The sequence below is a fragment of the Numenius arquata genome, chromosome 10 (genome assembly GCF_964106895.1).
Source record: "Numenius arquata chromosome 10, bNumArq3.hap1.1, whole genome shotgun sequence".
NCBI lineage: Eukaryota > Metazoa > Chordata > Aves > Charadriiformes > Scolopacidae > Numenius > Numenius arquata.
In genome coordinates, this window is record NC_133585.1 from 37,895,077 (window position 1) to 37,917,219 (window position 22,143).

At 39.4% G+C, this 22,143-nt stretch overlaps 1 protein-coding gene across 3 annotated transcripts in view; it reads right to left on the reverse strand.

Annotated features, from left to right (window-relative positions):
- The window catches only part of SYNPO2 (synaptopodin 2), an 89,582-nt gene that overhangs the window by 14,404 nt on the left and 53,035 nt on the right, over positions 1-22,143 (reverse strand). Inside the window, exons 2-4 of one of the 3 annotated variants that reach the window (XM_074154529.1) lie at positions 13,360-13,511; positions 8,223-9,013; positions 3,465-5,647 (exon numbers count right to left, since the gene is read on the reverse strand). In XM_074154529.1, coding sequence (XP_074010630.1) covers positions 3,465-5,647; positions 8,223-9,013; positions 13,360-13,511 — 3,126 coding nt within the window. Of the gene's footprint in view, positions 1-1,468; positions 5,648-8,222; positions 9,014-13,359; positions 13,512-22,143 lie in introns of those variants that run through there. The other 2 variants (XM_074154530.1, XM_074154531.1) reach the window with 2 other exon arrangements.

Below are 22,143 nucleotides of genomic sequence, written 5' to 3' on the forward strand. Positions count from 1 at the left end.
CATTGAACAGTTCAACTTTCCTCTAAATATCTGCTTCACAAGAGATTATATTTAGGATAAAACTGTTACTTTAAGTAGGCGAGTCTTCTGAAATATTAATAAGAATTACAGACTTACCTGATTAGTAAAAAGAGTCTTGAAGCCAAGTTGGATCCAAGCACTATGCAGGTAGAATGATGTGTACATATGAAATTGAATACAGAGGTGGACTTTGAATGGGATTTTCAAAAAATTTTAGCTGATTGAAGAGGACTAGCATCACTGGGATTTTTGCTTTTAACTCTTATTGGTGCTTTAAAAAATCTTTCTGTCATTGCTATAGGCCACATGAAATACTTGTATTTGAATAACAGGGAAAAAATCCAAATGTGATCAAAATGCAAATTTTCAGCATAGATGCACTTCCTTTTCCTTTGGGCAAAGTAAAGAGAAGACAGGCTAATAGCTACGTTTTATATTGCTATCACAGAAGCTGACTTTTTGCTTATTGCTGTAAACATGGATACGATTTAGTTGACTTCCTAAGTGAACTTTTGGGTAGTGCTGAAAGTGAAAGAAATAGCAAAATTATCTTAAAGGTGACAATGATGCATTCTTGTCTTTCAGGTGAATTTAGGTCTAGGCAGATGACTCAGGAAACTGAAATGTTCTGTTTCAGTCCACAGTTCTCCTCTGGCTCCTATTAACTTGACTTTCGTCTTCCTGGAGAGCAGATTTCCTTTGGATGAGAATATATCCGAGCTTTACCTCTTGTTTTTTCTGCTGATAATTAGAATACCAATGCTTGGTATTTCTTACTAGGAAAGTGGTATGCCATGTAGGCATAAATAAACCTAGAAGTTAGATTTCAGTAATTCACATCTTTCTCACAGGATCCTCAGCAGCTGGTGATGAATTCCAAAAGTTACTGACCTGAGTCTGATACGATCTGGTGGGCATGCTATGTAGGCTGCTGTATCTTGTTAGTAGCCACATGCATGAACATTTATAAGTACAAAACTGCTAAAAATCTCCTCCTTAAGGAAATATTCTTGGGGTGGTAGAGTGAACAAGTACAGAAGTGTGATTATAATTTAAAGATGTATTTTACAGGAGGAGACTCTAAGTAAAAACATGTAAAGCAACATGAGGCTGATTGGATTTCTATGTATCTCTCTAGCAGCACTACTTATCTTTGGTAGAGTATCTTTATTCCAAGTAGATACTAGCATCTTAAACTTCTACCTAAAATAGTATATGTAACTCCAGATAAAACTGAAGGAGGGAGAAAAGGAAAGGAGAAAAGGAAGAGGAAAGGGAAGGAAAAGGGGGAGGGGAAAGGGAAAAGGAAAAGGAAAGAGAAGGGGAGGGACAAGATTTCATATTAATAGGATAGCATAGAAAATAAATTTCTCTTAAAGTACACTGCCAGTCTGTACACGTAAGTGAAACAAAAAAATAGTAACCAAAGAAAAAAAAACCAAACAGGCAGAGAGGAAAGGGACAAGTTTAATGATAGAAGAAAAATACAGATATTGACAGTGAAGAACAGATAGAAGGGAGATCTCCAGAGGATTAAAATATTGCTACTTTCTGTTTTCAGGTAAATGCAGTGTAATTATTTCTTGAATTTTCCAAACTATTTTTCTTTCAAAATTTCCCATCATCCTCCTGAATTTTAGGAGGGAGATGGATCACTTGGTCATTTTCTTCTGAATGCAGTCAGTATCCCAATCCAAAATTTAAAGGGGAGAGTAGGATTTTGGAGGTCCAAAATTCAAAGGAGTGATTTTTGTTGGCTTGATTAGATTTTGATTGCAGTCTGCTTTCTGCATGTACAACCTAATTAATTCTTCTCAAGTTTGATTGCAGTTTGAGCTACATTATGGTACCAAACTAATGAGATGTTGTTCATACTAGGGAATGTTTTCTTTGTCAAGATAGATAGTTCTACTAAAACCTCTATGATATAAAATACCCATAATCTGGTCCGTAGCTAGCTGGATGGTAGTTTAAACAAATATATCAACACATTCTGCCACCTTTATTCACAAACTGATGCATTAATCTTTAGCTTCACACTTGGGATGGATTTTGATACCTTTAGTTGTGTGAAACACCTTGTTTCAGACCTAACTCTACTGATGTTAACAGGACTGCTTACTGAAAAACAGGCTAGACTATTCAAATATAGCTCCTTGATTTCAGCAAGACTGTGTATTCACTGCAATATTATACAGTAGGTTTCAAGACCATGGACTCTTAAGAATTTTCTACAGTAGCAGTATTTCAATACTTGGGCCCCAATATGATAAGTAAAAGGTGAAAGTATAAGACCAGAGTAAAAAGATTTAAAGTGGGAAGAAGCACTGTAAAGCCCCAAGTGAAAATAATAAAATGTGTACGAGAGACCAATAGGAAGACATGGTCATATTTATGATTTACTGTTAAGTGCTAATTTCTGTGACATATACTACTCTGGTTGCAAGAATCAGTACTTTTGAATGTATCTATCCCTCCAGTTCTCCATCACTGTGCTTTCACAAGAAAATATTGCAGTACATTGCAGCTGCAAAGCCCATCTCACCTGTCTGACTGTTCAATAATTTTGATTCACTGGCTTCTATCTTACTTGCTGGATTCAAAGCAAACTTGGGCTAAAAATATGTCTGCACTTGGGATGTCAAATTTCCCCAAAATGGGAAATCTTTAACAATTTTTCCAGCTGTCTTTCCATCTCTTTTAGTCTTCAGAACACTCCAGCATCTCTTATAGGACATTCTCTGTGAAATCACAGAGGCAATTAATGATTTTGGATCACAGCTGATCCACGTAGCTTACAAACTGAGCCCTGACCGATCAACCAGATTTCTGTGGAAGGACCTTTGAGCCAGGACCGATTCCAACTGAATTCAGTGGGGTTCTGTGCAGGCCAAAGGTCTATCCAGTTGTATTCTGCTAGTGATCAGTCAGAGTCTAATATGGTATCTATTTTATGCTATGTTATTAATACATGTTACTATTAATTTCATTTAATAAGGCACTTCTTAAAAAAAAAAAAAAGTCCTCAAATCCCTAGGTCATTAGAACATAGTTGGGAAGGGGAGAAGAAAGAAAGCTCTTCTCTATTAAATAATTTGACATACCAGGAATATTGCTTACTCTTGTTTCTGTTGTAGTAGTCCTAAAGCAAAAACCTAGTGTCCTGCTTACTGAATACAATGGTATCTATTCATTTCAGGATGTTACATGTATAAATCATCTGATAATATACATAAATGTGCTAAAATTTGTATCTGTTTTTATTCCTTAAAACAGTTCAAGTATTTTGGACCCAGATTTGAGGTGATAAATCTGATGTTATAAAGTAAACTATTGGCAATGTTTCCATGCCAAGTTACCACTGCAAACAATTGGTTGCAAGCAAAATGGACACTAAGTTTTGGCTGTAAGGTTTACTCTTCAATAATTGATGGCTTCCACACCTGTGCAGTGACGCCAGCTTTCTTTGCTGAAAATTTTGGCCTCGGAGCAGTAAACAAAGAAGATGTGGTGGTTTCTGGCTTAGAAAATGCAGAGTAGCTTGTAGGTGAATATGATTCATTTACTGGGATAGAGGCATTTGACTGGAACGAAGGTTGTGAACCGTAGGCTGGCACGGAGTACACTGAAGATGCCCGGACATTAGTAGGAGAGCCAGCACTAGGTGGTCTTAAAGGTAGAGCTTGCTTTGAAGTGGGCAACTTTGATGTCTGCTTAATAGTAAGGCTTTCCTTAGTACTAGGAGGTTGAAAGGTAAATAAAGATGCATCAAGTTGATAAGGTTGATGTTTCATAATATCCAAAGCATTGAGACCTTTCTTAGGTTTTCTTTTTGTATTTTTGGTAGCTGCAGTGGACTTAGAGGAAGGCTTGCTAGCAGCAGGAGGATAAGATGGGCAATGGATGGGATTATAAGCAACAGGTGGAGGTGCACGGACATTAGATGAATATTTCCAAGAAGCTGGTAAAGATGGAGTTGGAGATGAGGCTCGTGCCATGTTTGCCTGCACAGTCTCTGAATCTACCACATACTTCTCCATTCGAGAGTGCCTTCTGGCAAATAACTGTGCTCCTTTTCCACTCATAGCTGGTGGCATCTCAAAGGGTGTCTTTGTTTCTCCAGCACTTGGTGTGACTGGTGTTGTCTTGGGTGTATGGTTTGGACTTGCTAGGGTTGCCTGAGGCCCTTTGAAGGGACCAGCTAGGTCAAGAGTACTTGGGGGATGGACAGGAGAATGAGGATACTGTGGAGATTTGAGTGGTGCAGGATATGCTGCCTGAGGTGAGGCTGGTGCTGGGAAAGAAGGAGCCTTGTTAGAAGCCGCAGCTGAAGGTGACCAGACTGGTGACACTGGAGTACCAGCAGTAGGAGTGACCTTGAGTGAAGGCTTTGGAGCGACAGGGGGAGGGGCCTTTTGTTTAGATGCTTGAGGCTGCATGAAATTGCAAGCTTCTGCTCCCAAACTGAGGTAGTCTTCTTCAGGTCCTGACTCAAAACCAGCTCCAGTACCTTTTTTGCCCTCTGCATTATGTAGAAGGGACAACAGGGCAGGATTAGGACTTACTTTGGGTGCTTCCTTGAAAGTGAACATAGGTTTTGAAGTGCTTCTTCTCTTTGCCTCTTGCAGTATCCCAGTTCTTTTGGCTGGCACCGCAATCCTTTCATCTCTAGATGCTATGTGTTCTGTTGGCTCGCTGGGTGACCACACAGGTGGGGCAGCTCTGCTGGCTACAGGAGCTGAAACAGGTCTGTAGAAAGCCTCGGGTGGTGGGCTAATAGAGCAGTAAGCAGGTGGTGCTGGTATATCTGAAAGAGGACTAGTGACGTTTCTTATGGGTGAAAATGGTGCAGCTGCCCGGTTTTGAACACCAGAAGGGAAGGGTTTAGCTGTTTTGTTCAAGGATGCTGCTTTTTGAGCTGCAGAGGACTGAAAAGAGAGGTTTGTGTCTGGTGCTAAGCCAAAACCATTTTGTTGTACTGTTTTGCTATGATTCTGGCTCATGTCTGTGTAGCTTTTGCTCACACAGGTCTGCTGTCTTGACATTTCTTCCTCTTTTGTTTGATAGACTGAAGAGCTTACTTTCTGGAAGTTCTCTGACATGGTGGCTTCCCTTCGCTCCTCTGTATGCACTGTGCGTGCCTTCATCTCCTCTTGCTCAGCTGTAATCTGATCCATCCTCTGCCGCCTCTTGGCAAACATGAGGGCCCCTTTACCTGTGCTCTCTGGAAGCGTCTGCATCTCGTCTCCACTTTTTGTCTTCTTTTCAACCTCAAGTAAACCCCTGTCCCAGTCAAATGTCACAATCTTACCGTCGTTGTCAATGTCAGAGAAGAAATCTTCATCTATTTCTGACTCGCTTGTTGCAAGCAAACTCACTTCAAAAGTGTTTTCTTTGTCCCCCTCTTCACCTTCACCTTCTTCACCCTCGTCTTCGTCACGTTCTAACTCCCCAGTACCGTAGCTAACTAAAGTATATTTCCTCGCCCTTTGACGACGCTTCTTGAACATCAACACCCCCTTGGAATTGGGATTGGGAGCTGCTGTCAGCAGCAATGCAATACTTTTACATTTAGATTTGGCTTCCTTGACCTGCTTCTCTGACAGACTCTCACTTCGTCTGAGCCCTATGGAGAGAATTGAAGTGCACATTTAATTGCATGCAGCCCAGAAAAATACAAGGAGACTAATAACAAAGAGTTCTGCATTTATCTGTGCTGAAATTTATCCACTGTCCCCTTCCTCATATTAAAACATTTCTTTTTGTTTGCATGGAGAGATCATTATACTTTTCCCACAATATCAACTGTGTTTAAATTCCATACCCAGCATTCCTTAGAGTCACACCCATGCAAGTTCAAGGGCTACATCACTTTCTTTAGGACTGTCTTAGTTCAACAGGAATGTTATATTTATCTTTATTTCTAGCATTCTCGATTTTTATTACCCTAAGTAATCAACATGCAGAAGATATTTTCTCATTTATTCAGTTTCTGTGGTCTGGTATTTACCAAGTGTTTGATCACAGTTCCTAGGCTTACAGCAGACATTCCCAGCCAGCCAGGCCCATGACTGCTTAACACCTAAGACTAAATGAAACTGAATGTATTCTGTCTGATGGTGGCAGCAGCTCCTGCCATTTATGTGTTTATTTTGCTCATAAGTATTACAAAATGTGTATAGTTGATAAAAGTCAGTATGCTTCTATGTATTAGCTATTTAAAAACAAGTGTAGATCCAAAATGGCATACACAGAAACCATTAGCATTAACTTTCACCCCTTGGAAGACATGGGAGTTTGGCCATGGCACTCAATGAAAGCAGGTTTCAGTCTTTTAACAAGCATTACTAGCCTGAAATGTAATCCAAAATTGTATAGGATATAACAGCTCCAGAATATTAATTTTGAAAATGTGGCAAGAATGAATACGCATTTAAGAACTGAATGGAAGAGGCTCAACTAACTTCTCAAGAGTATTCACTAACATATGTCAATAATACATATTTCTTAAAGCATAAATTAGTAGTTTTCATCAAGTCATGTGGAACAGGAATAGATGTGGCTGTAAAGCTGATAGATGCACTGTATATCAGCATAACTGCTTCCTTGTTATGTGACATGCTCCATGTGCCTCATGGGACAAGGCTAGTCAGGGGGTGTTCCTGTTTCTTCCCCTTCCTTATATTCTACCACTGCATCTCATGTTTAGACTTAAACACTCATTATAACTTCTAATTTTACAAAAAACACGCATAGTATTTCCTGCATGTAGATTGTTCCCCTGTGCTTGGCAATTTGTTTCTTCTAATGTGTAGATAGTATTTTACAAATAATAATAATAATAAAATCAACAATTTTTATAGATTAAATCAGTCGTTCCTAAGGATAATGACTTGCCACTAGATTAGAAGGAATTGAGATTGTCATAATTGAGATGGGAAAAGGGCAGAATCTATGCCCTACTTGAAAGCAGTGTTCCTCACATAGTATGTAGTCCCTTCTTTGTACTTTTGCCTTATTAGAGAAACACTGCAAGTAATTCTCTAAGACAGAACCAACTGTGGGACTATGCCTAACTTCGCAGCCAAAATGTAAAGCATGTGCACTTTTCTTTTATGCTTCGTTTAATATGCCAAAAATATGTGGATTGCATACAGACACTTAGGCATAAGTAACTGCTTAATCCACTTGCCAATAAGATACAAATGGTTATCATGCTAAAAATATGCTTACATAGGAATTAGCAATGGCTTAGCAGACTAATTCCAACACTGCATATGAAATAGCTTGTTGCTACAGTATATCATTGCACACATTTGAGCACCTTTGACATACTGCTACTAAATCCCCAGACAGGATTCTTAACATTGTTGGAAGAGAGCAAGCAACCAATAGAAAGGTCCCAAATGAATCAAACGATAAATAAATAAATAGATAGATAGATAAATAAACAATATATGTCTACACTCAGTTAATTAATATTGGACCCAGTTGCAAGTTTATTTTCATGTAAACTTCTTGGACACATTTTGAAGCTGACCTCTGGGTATGGGAGTCAGAAGAAATAGCGTGTTCACTTTACAGTCTAGAGAAGACTGACAAAACTGAAAGGATCATGTAACAGTTATACACATGCTAGTGTCTGTCAAAATCTCTTCTGCAGGCAATATCAAGCTTTTCTACTAAGCTTTTTTATTAACTTTTAAGAGCCGCGGCATGGCTTTGATTTCAGATGATGCAAATGACAGTACAAAATTTTTGCTATAAAAGGAGAAATCCACAGGATTCACTTAGATGTGCGCAAGCAACTTGCTTTTTTTGTTAATATGCTACAGATTGCCTCTGAATATACATTAGAAGACCAGTGGAATTCAGCCTTTTTTGGAGATGTAAGTATTTTTAGTTGGACGAAGTCATGAGTTAATTTCAAAGTGGAAGTCTATTAAGCAAAGTTATTCGGCACAGTTAGGGCATGGGTATATTCTTGGCTCATCACCAGGAGCATTGTATTACCCTGAAAAAATATATAAAGCAAGAACAGAAACATCATTTAAAAGAAAAAGACGGAGGGGAAGTTAGAAAATTTCAGAAAAAACCTTCTAAACATTTTTTTTTCAAATGCTATCTAAATTCTGAAATTATGTTATAAGTTACAAAAGATACCCTCAGGCAGTGCAAATGATTAGATGGGAGATACTTACTTGCGTGTCTCGCCCTGTGCTTGAGAGGTTTGTGATCCCTTTCAGAGTGCTGGTCGTCTTCTCCCTGCTCTGTGCCTTCTGATGAGATTGCAAAGGAGAGGAGGGAAGGAGGTGCTTCTGACTGCCCTCCTTCCACTTGAGAATCAACACACCCCCTTTCAGCTAGAGACCTGGGTACTTCCTTCTCCCTCTCTGAACAGTCTAGGATCACCTCCACCCTGGGGAGAGATGGAGCTGCACCTTGGATCCTCTTGACCTCTTTGCCACTAGAAAACTGGACTACTTTGCTTGACCACTGGATGTTGCCCTCTTTCACACCCAGGGGAATTGCAATTACAGAACTAGTCCCATCTTGTACACTGGGTCCTCTTCCTGAAGGGGTGCATTTTTCTGCCCCTGAGAGAGTCACGGCAGGAGCATTGGTGCCCTTGTGTGCATCATTTGAGAGGGACAACTGCAGCTCAACCATAGTACCTGGCCTTCTCTCTTCTGTCTTCCCTCTGAGAGCAGCCTCATCTGTCACAAGCACTTTGGAGGTGCCTATCACTTTAGGAGTAATTCTGTGGCTTTGTGTGGTCTCTTGTTTCATTTCAGAAAAGTGTATGTTGCTTTCTTGTGCTCCCTGGTGAGTCTCACTGTATATCTCTGTGATGCATAAATCTCCATGGGGTATCTCTTTTGCTGTGTTAATTTGTAGTGTAGTACTCTCCCTGTAGTCCTCATTCTTTATGTCATGGTGCTTTCCATTTTCTCTTTCAGCACTCAAGGTTTCATTTATTCCATTGGAGGATCTGCACAAACATAAACAAGTAATACAAGAAATAAAGCTGCTGTAAGCACAGCAATTGTAAGTACAGTTACATAAGCAATTTCTGCATAGTATATTTTCCCCTGTATTAATTGTGGTACCTGCTAGCAGGTCCATTTAAGCAGAAGAATTTTCACAGAATGTAGAGGTCTTAAATTGAAGCATCTTTGTGTCTTCCAAAATTCTTCAACTTAACATTCAGTAAGAGGGAAATTACACTACTGCGGTAGAACTATGATCCTACTTCCATCCTTCTGCAATGTTGAATTATATCATTCCTAACATCAGTATGCTTTCACAGACACATTTCTGCTATAGTGTTTCCAGACAAATGCTGCTGAGACTTCTGGGACAATACTTCTTCATATTTCACATGTGCATGAGAAAATTAACTTTGCATGACACCAGAAGAGTGGTTAATTTTTGGCTCTGTGGCTACTACTGCAACTGTTTTAAGCACCATCCTCACATATAGTTCTTGTTCCAAATAGTTTAGCTCTAGGGAATAAATAAGTAGTGGGTGAGGATCAGAGGGAGGGGAATAAATACTTAAAATATACATTCAAAGAATTCCTGTGAGGATCATCATCCTTATATATCATGGAATAATTAAAACATTCTGGGCCTATTCCAGTTATCTAGTGAAAAAGGGTAGCAAACTCATACAATATTTCCTAGTTATTAAAAAATACATATTTCTAACTGGCAAATGTTACTTTGACTTCCTGAAGCCTTCTGTATATCTCAGTGTAGCTCCCTTTTTTAAACTATTCATTGTCCTGGCCCAGTTAGGCTGTTTTACTGGTGTTAGGACTCTAGTGTACTCTCTAGCTTCTTCTTTCAGTACTCTGGGCCATATTAACTACTATCAATTCGAGAGGAAGCCTTTTCTGAACAGCAAGACTGCAACATGTTATTAAAGCTTTCTGTTGACTAGAAGGTAGCAAAGCACTTTTTCAAATGAGGGAAGTGGTAGGTACTCTCAGTAAAGTATTAATATCAAGTATTAATATCAAGTATTGTAGAGATTTCTGAAATCAAAAGTGGGTCCCAGGTATTCTGAAACTTTGGAACCCCCTACAAAGAAAGGCTGGAAGAAGCAACAGAAGAAATAAATCTGTCAGTGCACTGAAGAAACTTCAATATCATTTGCTTTTCTAGCCATGCAGCCACACAGTTTGTAGCAGTCTGGGTCTGCCTCAAATAGCACAAATCATGTAACATCCATTAAACCACATATGGAACTACATAAAGGTCAGACAGATTTTAATTTAGGGAGCTCCTTGTGAGTGCTGCTGGATTCCATCGTATTATGCTATTTGGATGATCAATTGTACTGCTCTTAAGTACAGATAAATTATAGAAATCTGTAAACATTTCCTTGTAAGATATGAGACTAGGGGCTGGGACAGCTAAATGTTAGCCTTTATTGGTAGCTGAGTGATTGTGTGTATGTTTGAGAGAAAGACTTCCACCTTAAAAGGCCCTTGCTACTTATGGATATACTTCTACTCTATATAGACATAAATGTGTATCCATGTGTCGAGAGGCAGAGTACTGGGTCAGATCTCTTTTTTGTCATTTAAGATTCTGTTTTGTCAAATTATTATTTTTGTTTCAGGTCTTTCCAGCTCACTGCAGGAGCAACACCCCTGGTGTAGTTCCAGGAAGGAAGCAGAACTCATGGAGGCAGCACAGCAGGGTTTGTCTCAGTCATGTTTTACTCCCTACATGGTGCATTTCATTTTGGTATGCACTGAGCACACTCCCTTCTACCCCCTAGAAATTTTCTTTCTAGACTCAGCAGTAGCCCAGGAGTTGCTAAAACTGATGTGAAAAGAGTGGACTAGTGTTTCTGTTTCTGTCCCCACTCTCGATATTTCCTGGATACATCTGTTCAGCATTTGTCAGGAAGGTCAGTAAAATGTCCCCCGATGTGGCATCTGGAGAGTGCCTGCCCTGCACGGTGTCTCTTTCCTCTCATCCTGTAAACCAAAGATTTTGTGGATACTGCTGTTCAGTAACTGACTGTGGTTTACAGGGGATTGGGAAAACTTTTTGTAGACATCAAAGGGCAAGCAGCATTTTAAAAAATAATTTAAAAGCCTAATTTTCCTCCCACTAAGCTTTAGTAAGAGCAGAATTTGGCTAACAATGAATGTCTATGAAAACCTCATCCTTCATGCAAGTAATTCAGGAACAGTCAGAAGCTTCCCAAGGAGAAATGTTCTTCCCTGCCAGCTTGGATGTAAAGATCACCACTGTAACACCACTTTAATTAGGCATTATTCTTTCCTCATGATTTCCAGTTTTTTCTTGAGATAGCTGCTAACAGGTGGCTACTCAGGAAAAGAAGGATTTGCTTCTCATTGCTCTCAGAGGATGTTAAGACACTTCCTGAAAAATCCTTCTGGTGATAGTACTGAGAAGGCTACTACCCACAAAGGAAGTGGCAGGGAAAGAGAAGTGCTTCAGTTAATTCTCCCATACCCTGGAAAATACTGACAGTAGGGGATGGTAGTTGGGGAAGATGAGCTGATGAGAAGAATGATTCAAAGATTCTCACGGTGAATTCCTTTAGAACATTTTGGTCACTTTCAGTGTTGAGCAACTGCAATTTCCTTAAAATTTCTAAAACAGACACAGTTTCATTCCATGAAACACTGAATTATGTGGTCTAAGCACTGGTTTGGTTCTGATTTTCAGGACATGTCTTGCCATTCACCATACATTCAGGCAGGGGCAATGGAAGATGTGCTGTCGCCTTCAGCTAGAGCATACTGTGGTCTTCAGACCAACTGAAATACCAGTTACAGAGCAGCAACAGGCAGGAGTCAAAGCGTAGGGAGCTATTTCTATGGCTGCAAAGAAGACAGCTGGTCAGCCACAAATACAATTTTTGCTAGTGCAATTCCAGTAGTCATGTTATGAACCGAAAACATAAGAATACAGATATCACATGAGGAGCATTCAGATGGTACACTGATGAACTAGAAACAAGCTATGGACTATGGAGAAGGTAAGCTGTAATCCTCAACTATCACTCTTCCCCTGATCTCGTCACATCAATCCATTACTCACCCCTAGATGACAAGCATAGACAGGCCATGCAAAATGTCTGTTACAAATAAAATGAATACTCCTTGAAAGCATCTTGTTTTGAAGGCAGATTGTAACTTTGAACTACTAGACACTTTAGGAAAGTTCATTTGCGCAAGTTGCAGAAACCACAGAGGAATTTCACATGCCGTTTAGACATCCCTGGTAACCAGAGACAAGTGCCTTCTTTTGCACCAGAGTCCTTTCAGAGCCTTTCCAGTGACACTGCTCTGTTAGCTGTTGTGATGAATCCTGAGCCCTTCTGTCCTCCTGCTCCTGCCTGTGGGAGAGCAGACACAGAGAACTGTAGTAGCTCAGGGGGGAGCAAATAATTCCTTAAAAGGAGAGTGCTCAGGTCTTTTCTTCCTCTTCTTACCTACACTGAGGGCAATTCAGAGTTCATCTTGTCCAAATTCACAAAGTCTGGGGAGAATATGCTTACTGTAGGTGGTTTTGAACCCAAGATTGCATGCATTACGCTGATGACAACCACAGAGCAGTCGTTAGAATAGACTGATGTGCTGTGAGCAGTAATTCTAGCTTGCTTGCAAATTTGCATGAAGGTTCTCTACTCTGAGAAGCTCAAAGTATTTTCAAAGAAGACTGAAATTCACAGTTGCCATTTAATAAATGGAGAAGCTGAGACCCAGAGAGCTGTAAGTGACTTGCCCCACCTCATCTGCTGAAGTGTTAACAGCTACAGAAATAGAATTCATGATTTCCAGACCCTCTCCCCCTCCTGACTGCTAACACATTTTACCACCCAAGAAGACTGTTTGCCATGTCATCATCAAGGCATATCAGTGTAACACACTTTCTCCATCTATACAGCCTTTGCTTTTTGTAAGCCTCACTTCCCTATCTATGGGGAATAACAACACTTCACTACTTCAAAGGGGTGGAAAGAATAACTTAAGACTCTGCAGTATGCAGATATGGTAGTGGACACCTTGTAAGTATTAAGAATACTTAATGAGAAATAAAAACTTTACATTTGGAAACTGTACTTTTAATTCTGTGCCTGAACTCTGCTGTTTGAATTATATACATTCAGATCAAATACTCTGTCTTCCTTCCCTTTTCCATACAGACATGCAGAGTTACAGACATAAATAAGAGGACTATCAGAAGCTCACGGTATATGTTGCAAAGTGAGTGCATTCAAAACCAGCATTTTCCACGTGGTTCACTGAACAGAATTGCATCAAAGCATTCTGAGCATTCCTGTACCTCTTGATAAGCATCTGCAGGACATCAGTCAGGCTTTCCATCAGAACGATAACTTCAGCATAGGTTAAGTCTCCACAAGGCTTGCCATTGATAGACACCACCTCATCTCCCTCACACAGTCCAGCTTTAGCTGCTTTGCTCTTGCTGCGAACCTACAAGTCAAAAACAAATTCCAAATTGCACAATTAGTGGTCATTTGAAAACAGCAGCAACCATGTACTCAACTTACTTTTGTCTGTACAACAGAAAAAGGATCAGTATTACTGATCATAAATTTCTAGTTACACAAATTAATAACTTGTCCCAGTTGGGGTTAACAGTGTTCTGGCCAGTATTAACGAATACAAAAACTTCTGCTTTACTGAGCTTGTGAGCTAGATATCAAATACAATTGAATTTGTTTTAAAAAAATGGAGACACAGAAGTTTGGGACAACAATCAATTGATCAGAGTTTAGCAGAATTGCAAAAAAGCTTACTAGTTTCTCCCAAAATGAAACACTACTAGAGCTGAAATCTATCATAAGTTTTTAAAAGAAGAGTATATGACTTCAAGCACCACTGGGCAGAATATCAATATCTATGTGCTGTTAGAGGTGTAGGTATAAGACTTCTGGTATACACTGGACACTTTTCCTTACATGCCTAACTGTAGATTTAGTTGCCAAACTAAACATCTGAATCCCTGGAGATCCTAAATCCATGTTTAGCATCTAAGTGCCCTGATTTATTAAAGTTAAGACACACCTCTTACGTTTTAACCTTCCCTGTTAAGTACTCAGTCAAGAATCTTCTGCAGCTTGTTTTTTGGTTTTTCACTTCTTTTTCCACTGGCAGCATGTTATAACTTACCATGGTCTTTGTATAACAAAACCTAGACAGCTCTAACACCACTCAAAGTATGCCATACAGTTGACTGCTATTTTTAAAGTACATATTTGGCAAACAGTGTGTTATATTAACCAGGATGCTTGTAGGAGTCTATTTTAGAATGACACATACACATAAAAGGGCTGTCCTTGGGTTCTTTGCTCTCAATGTTCTACCTGTTGGTGTGAGTACTTTGGCCTTATACGATATTCGGTTGGTGGGTTGCTATGTTATCCTTCTTAATTCTCACAGTATTTTCTTAAAAATTTTTAAAGAAATAGTATAGTTCTACCATGCTCACAACAGGAGAGACAGGCCCCGCTGACTCTAGGAAGGTTACTTCTGGTATACACCAGATTTGAGGGTGCAACTGTCCCTCAGATCCATGGAATTATCCCAGATATACTGTTATGCCACTGGTCAGGTACCTAAGATGTATTTCTGGAGGCAATTTTGAAAAGTTTCTTAGAGTCAGGGTGATATGTGGAATAAAGAGTGAGACTGCGTGTTTCTTCTGTGGTGAGGCCATATATCTTTGTTGTTTCGATGTATACATACCCATATGTCATATTATGGCTTTTAGAGCAGTGAAGAAACAGAAGCCTGGTGCATACAGAAGCCAGTTTCTACCTTGAGAGTTAACATTTACAAATATGGAGTGGTATGCTGCTCTGTTTATCTTGCCTTAGACAAGAGCATAAACATCCTTGTACTTTGTGAAGAAATGACAGTTTAAACAGTGTTTAGAATGTTTTACTTCATATATGCACTAGGATTTGGGTTGAGGTTTTGTCATTGTATTTTTAAATAGGAGGATATGCTATTAAAATTTTACAAGACATCTTAGGCCTGAATTTAAATATTTAATGTGGCTGCTAGGAAGAATTTAGAATGACTCTTTTTCAAAAAAACCCATAAATAGCAATTACAGCAACATGTGAACTCTGAAATAGAATTATGTGATACCTAGATTGTGAGAAGAAAACTTGTTTCTGTTTCTTTATTAAGTGTCTGAGAATTTGGGGTCGGTTCTGTCATAGGTTGCCATTACAGCTGTCTCAGGAGAGAAACTGTTACCCATTCTATAATTTCAGTGATTTGTGTCAAAAAGCGAAGGTACAAATGTACCATGTTAATAGGTCTACATGATTGCTAAGCAGCTCAACCAGTTTCATAATTCTTTAAACAGACTCCTTGGTAGCATTCAAAGAAAATAGACAAGAATATTGAATTTCCTTTTAAAGTTCATAGAACCATAGAATCGTCTCGGTTGGAAGAGACCCTTGGGATCATCGAGTCCAACCATCTACCCTGCTCTACAAAGTTCTCCCCTATACCATATCCCCCAACACCACATCTAAACGTCTCTTAAACACATCCAGGGATGGTGACTCAACCACCTCCCTGGGCAGCCTATTCCAATGCCCGACCACTCTTTCTGTGAAAAATTCTTTCCTAATGTTCAGTCTAAACCTACCCTGTTGGAGCTTGAAGCCGTTCCCTCTCGTTCTGTCATTAATTACCTGTGCGAAGAGACCAGCACCAACCTCTCTACAGTGTCCTTTCAAGTAGTTGTAGAGAGTGATGAGGTCTCCCCTCAGCCTCCTCTTCCTCATACTAAACAGTCCGAGCTCCTTCAACCGCTCTTCATATGATTTGTTTTCCAGGCCCTTCACCAGCTTTGTGAAGGGTGAAAAGTTTCAAGTTCTTGAAAGCGCCTCTCATTTTGCTGCCTTGTGAGTTGTTGAAAGAGCACAGTTGTGAGATATTTGGGCAAAAACTCAGCCCCTTCTTTGACTCATCATGCAGGAAAAAAATTACTGTAAGTTGCTTTATCTCACTCTGGTAGCATTTCAGTTCATATAGCGCATTCAAGCAAATTTTCTGTCACTTATATATCAAGGTTTATCCACATAAATCAAACCTTTAACATGATTTTGCCATTGCAGGATCACACTGCACATGCTGTACGTATTAATGGTTCTGACTGTATGGTTTTCCTGACTCTGTATCAGCCTTTTTCCCAGCATCCCCCAGAGATACCTGTGCCTCACAAATTTGAACAATGTCCATATTAAATCACCCTAGTATTATTTTTTGTGTTTCTGTTGGAGGAATAAAAGGGAGGAGGAAGTACTGACAAAAAATGAGCAAGAGCCAGTTGTATAGTAAATTATAATAGGTTTCTGCTAGGGTAGAAATAGTGCATCATAATTTGTTATTTTAGCCTCAGGATATCACCAGGTTACTCAGCAATATACAGACTGCCTTGCCAGGCAAGCTGTAATTGTTTCTGGTTTTGTTTATTTGTCCTCACTGGAAACCCCAGAAAATGGACAAATAATTTAATCATGTAAACCAAAACTTTATGGATTTATGGGAAAAAAAAAAAAAAAAACAACAAGAAGATCTGTGGAAAGCAGGATCTTCCTCATAAAATATGTTTTTAATGGACAGTTTTCTCTCAAAGGAAGTTTTGGCTGAAAGCCTTTGACAAGTCCACTGGGAAACAAACACTGCCTTTTGTTAGCAGAAATACAACTTGGCCACACAAGGGTGAGAGAAGAAACCTTTATCCAGTTCTTGGGAACTTGCAGGCAAGGCATATTTGGTTGTAAAGCAGAAGATACTCTTCCAAAACTAGTAATTGCCCTTGCAGCCCAGGCTTCCTCAGTGACATGTTTCTCCTGTCTTCTTTGGACTGGAGTTTTCTTTAGGAAGGAAAAGTGTTTTTTCCTGTAAAATTTGTGAATGGGATCTCACTACTAGAAAAACATGTTTGTAAAGATTTCCTTAGTTTTTCAATGCTTGCAATACTGGTATAACACAGCGAAGCTGAGACTGTAGTGTTAGTGCTGAACCTCTCAAGACACCAGCTGCTCCTCAGGCATATTGAAGCATTTTAGCCCACTTTGACCCTGTGCTGCCTATATTGCTTATCTGCTCCCCCTCAGTCAGGACTATTCCTTTTTATTTTTCAAGTTATATATTGTGTGCTCATTAGAATGTTTCGGTTTTCTTCCAATCACAAAATTTCCAACAAAATGGCAATGGAAATATTTACTCTGAATTCCAAAAGTTTTAAGGCAATCATTGTACAAGGTGTATTGGCATTGCAGCAGTACTGGCCTTAGTCAATGCTGTGCATTCTCTGCCCATAAGGAGTTTTAGATTTCTGAGTTCTTAGCAGTATTAAAATGTTAAATATAAATAGTTTTATTCTGAGCTATTTGTTATAATATTCTCTAGTTTCAGTTGTTTAGATTGCTATTGCTAGAGGGTGTGAAGAACAGTGCTGGATTACTTGGACAACTTACCTGAAGTATGTAATTTCTTTTTGTTCCCAGATTACTCCTGCATGCAGAATTTCTCACTGTCGGGAGTGCCCCATGCTGCTTAAAGTGTCAGGTGCTGAGCAATTCCTCATCTCCACTGAGATGTTAATCTTAGGGGAAACTTCGTTTGTGAAGAATTTAGCCTAATTGCTGGCTGTTATCTGAGCACCATGCAGGAGCCTGGACCCCCGAGAGCAGTGCAGCATGAGCCCACACAAGCAGCAGCAGCAGCAGCACTGCTCCCTGGGACAGAAGGTCACAGGGGCTGGTGGAAGGGTTCCTCACCCACTCACTCGGCACCTACTCACAAGCAGCTGCTGCAACAAGGGACTGGGGGCTGTTCAGAGGCTCTCCAGGAGAGTCTGTGAAGACTCGGGCTGGAAGCTGAGTGAGTAAGGTCTGGGTTCTGTGATGCAGAAGTTGCGAGATCACATCCCAAAGGCACAGGTACGTAGCGAGGGAAAGCGTGGGATAGTAACTCACTGGGGGTTGATGGTAGCTGTGGGATGCTGCTGGGGTTGGGGTGGTCATGGCTGCCTGCAGCACATGGCAATTTCAGGCCGTTTCTTAAGCAGTGAAAGATTAATAAATTGAGGGATACACAGTGGCTGTGCTCGTACTAGTGTGGGGCAAGGTGGGGGGGGTTGTAGAGAAACCTAAATCTGCGTGCATGTTGTAGTGGTTTTACTTTAGATTAGCTCTAGTCTCATTCTGTTGCTTACAGACTCCATGCCGGGTAGCAAGTATTAGATCTGCTCCTTTGATTTAATCTGAAAGCAGTTTAGTTTGTACAACCTAAAGCTGTTCCATGCTATGAAACACCATATGGTAAATCAGTATCATGGGGAAATTTGCTTCAAAAAATGTAATCCTGATGAAGCTAAAAAGCTGAATTAGATGCACCTGTTACTTGTTGTGGCTGCAAGTGGATGCACAGACAGCAACCGGGGCTCATCTTACCACCTCATGATCTTGGTTGTGTGTCTGAACCCTATAATAAGCAGATCAGAAAGTTGAGGTATGTTGAACCTGATAACAAGGTCAGTGAGTTGGAGTTTAAAGCGAGGCAAATGGGCATGAGGACACTCTGCACTCCTGGTCCTCCAATTGTGCAATTAAGAAATTGTCAGGATATTTCATAGTCTTGCTTTGCCAGTGACTTTTGGGAGGGATGATGTTTATCATAATCTTATTCTGGTGTGCTGCTAGGAGTAAACACCTGTATCTGGGCCATGTGTCTTAAGTGGTGTGCTTCAGATGTAGCCTGACTGAGCAATCAGGCTCAATGATTGCTCAGCCTGGCTGAGCAACTGATCTGAAAAAATGAGAACCTGAGCATAAGCACAATCCATTTAGCCTAAACCTTTATCTATTAAAGTAAGAATTCTGTTAATTTAAAATATACATATATTTGCACAGTAATATGCTCAATTCAAAGCAAGCTTTCCAAACTGTGAGTTATTCTCAGAATTATTTACTGATCCTTTTTCAGTTTGCCAGCAGCTTTTAGGCAACAGAACAGAAAGTACTGCCACTGGGTGTAGTGGAAATAAACTTCCCTGCTATTTAAGGTCCCTTGCTCATACAGAGAGAGTAGTTTCTTTCATTGAGGGGTCACCTTTGGAAGAGTCTATTCAGTTGAATATCCTATCTGATTCCTGAACCCTCTTCTGAACTGTTGTATGGCCCTCAAGGCCTGAAGCCAGTCTCAGTGAACCTTGTTTACACGTGTAAGCCCTTAATGTTAGTCTTGAGTCTTTGATGGCTGGCCTTGTGTTTTGCTATGATGAAACATGTTGCCCAAAATAACATGGCTTACCAGGCAAACGGGACTTCTGCAGACCAGTTGTCTGTCTTCATTATTGTTTACTACTTTAGTTATGTCAGCTGCAAACTTTACCAGCAGTGACTTTGTGTTTTCATTTAGACTGATGATTAAACATCAACAACAAAGGGTGAAGGGTGCTTAACAAGGATATGTCCTTTGACTACTGTTATGTCCCTGTAGAGTAATGATTTCCAATTTAAGGTTACTTTCTCAGACCCAACAACTAGCCAGCTTTTAAAGCACTATTTTTTACTACAATAGCAAACTGTGCCCTTAACATGTCTTGTGGTGACCTATTTTCTCTTAAGAAAAAAATAATCAGTCTAGGTCTTCCCATTATACGGAAGTTGTATAATAAATTTTTATTCTAGAAGGTGGTTGTATTTACCTGCCACTTTACATGACTTTCTGCAAGTAACATTAAGATTTTAGTATCTCTCTTCAGGGATTGTCTGGCAGTTAACTAGTTTTGTAGTATGAGGAGGTTTTTAAAGGCTTTTTTTATTTTTCCTCTCCCCAGATTATAGCATGTGGTCCTTACACTACTTTGAGGCAGAAATATGCAACTAGATGGTAAGCATAGTTAAAACCTCTCACTTGGTGTCAGTACAAACTTGTGCAGAAACTTGTGCTTCCAAGTTTCACACTTGTAAGCACAAGTATCAGTTTTGTCTATTTTTGTTGAGAGCTTTTTTGGGATACAGATGTATCTTGTGAATGAAATGAGTGTTAAAAGGGGTTTTTTAGTCTTCCAGAAATACTGATTCTTTTATTGTTGGAAAAAATACAGGTGTGAGCATAGAACGGGATTTCTGGTTTCTAAGATACAACTATTCAATTGTATCGTCAGAGAGATGAAAAGGGGAAAGAAGCAGAGATAATAGGTATAAGTATGTGAGAAAGGAGGAGTGGGGCCAGGAGTGTGGAGGCACTACCTCTTCTTTCTTGTTTCATAGTAGCATTAAAGCAACAAGTGTTTGATGCACCCTTTTTGTAAATAATATTTTTGCTAAAAGAAACAACTTACAATTCCAACATTTGACACCCTGAATACAGATCTGATCTTTCTGAATCTAAAACTTTTTGGATACAGTCGGATATCTTAACTTTAACAGTAAGTAAAATTTAGTTAAAAATGAGAGTTAAATGGACTATATACTGGAAATAACAAGGAAGTCAACTGACTTGAATATGACCTATTCTTCGCCATAAAAGAGGTGGTGATTCAAAGCGATTCAAAAGACAGGGTCAGTGATGAAGTGATCCAAAATCTAACCAATTAAACAAAGTTGTATTCTGCTTCACAGAATCACAGAATGATGTGGGGATGAACGGGACCTCTGGAGATCATCTAGTCCAACCCCCCGACAAAGTGACAAATGTGCTTGTTGTGCTTGCTGACAAAGTAATAAATAGTACTATATGTGGAAGTACACAAAGTGTCTGTGGAACTTGGCTTTGCCAGTTCAGTAAGTACAACATAGTATTGCCACAATTGAGGGCCTGCCTGCTAGTTGCTGCACTAAATTTAGCTAGCTAATATGTTTCTTTTAAATATGCTTAAGCCAGTATAAATAAGCTAATGCAATCAATACTTAGTTTAATTTTATCAGGCATTAGCTCATACTTTCCAGAAGTTACTTTTCTCATTAATTTATTAGCTAGGTGTTATTCATGAAGTTCAGAATCAGGGATCAAAGATCAATGTTTCCTGTAGACAGCATTAAAAAAAAAAAGTCAAACAAAAAAAGGCACTTCATCTCTTCTGCTATAAACCCTACAGCAAAGGCAGTGGCCAGTAAACTTTTAAATATATTTAAATACATTATCTGTCACTCTAATAAAATTAACAATGTACAATGCTTTATTATGAGCAGGAAGCAAAAGCACTGAGTGGCACAATTAAATGTATTAGTGGTTTTAGTTGTATGAAATTAGGGAATTCAAAATTGAGATCACTCTGGGTTTTTGAGCACATGGAATTAGTACCCATACAAAAGTTTATTCTGCATTAAATCTGACTATACAAGAAATAGCTTACTGTTACATGGTTAACACGCAGCTCCTATGCTAACTCCAGAATAACAACACTGTCTTCAGCAAGAAAGCGAAAGTCTCCAGAGCTATTACCTTGCCAGCTCTTCCACATACTTTGAACAATGTTTCAAGCATTTCAGCTAAATTTGTTTAGAATTCATCTCTTTAATACTATGTTTGTGAAGGTCATTGGTGACACAGATATTGGAGATCATTACATGCTTCAGCCAAACAGCTGGGTAAAATCTAAGGTGTTTCGTTTTCTTGATCCACATGCCAGGGTAACAAAACAGGGCAAGCTGCAGCTGGTTACCAGACCTGAGGAAAACTAAATGACCTTTGTGTTCTTAGTTTCCTCTTTGAATATGTATATAAAGAGAAAGTAGTTATCAGTAGATAGAAAGATAGAGATGAGCAGATAGGAAAGATCTTCAGAAAGGGAATTTGAGCCACTCATTTAACTGAGTAATAGTAGCATAGGTTAGGAGTTCCTTGAAAGGTTTTCACAACCATATAATTAGGAGATGTTTCCGCCTAGAACTCCAGTCTGGGATTTGTGTCCACATAAATTCATTGGAAATACCAGGTTCTGGTTTAAACTAAAGACTCAGCATTTTTGGCAGGCCAAAGCTCAAGTTTAGGGATTAAATTTTAAGCAAGCTGGGATATATACCATTTAGATAACACAGTGTCATAGACTGGAGTTTGAGTGGGA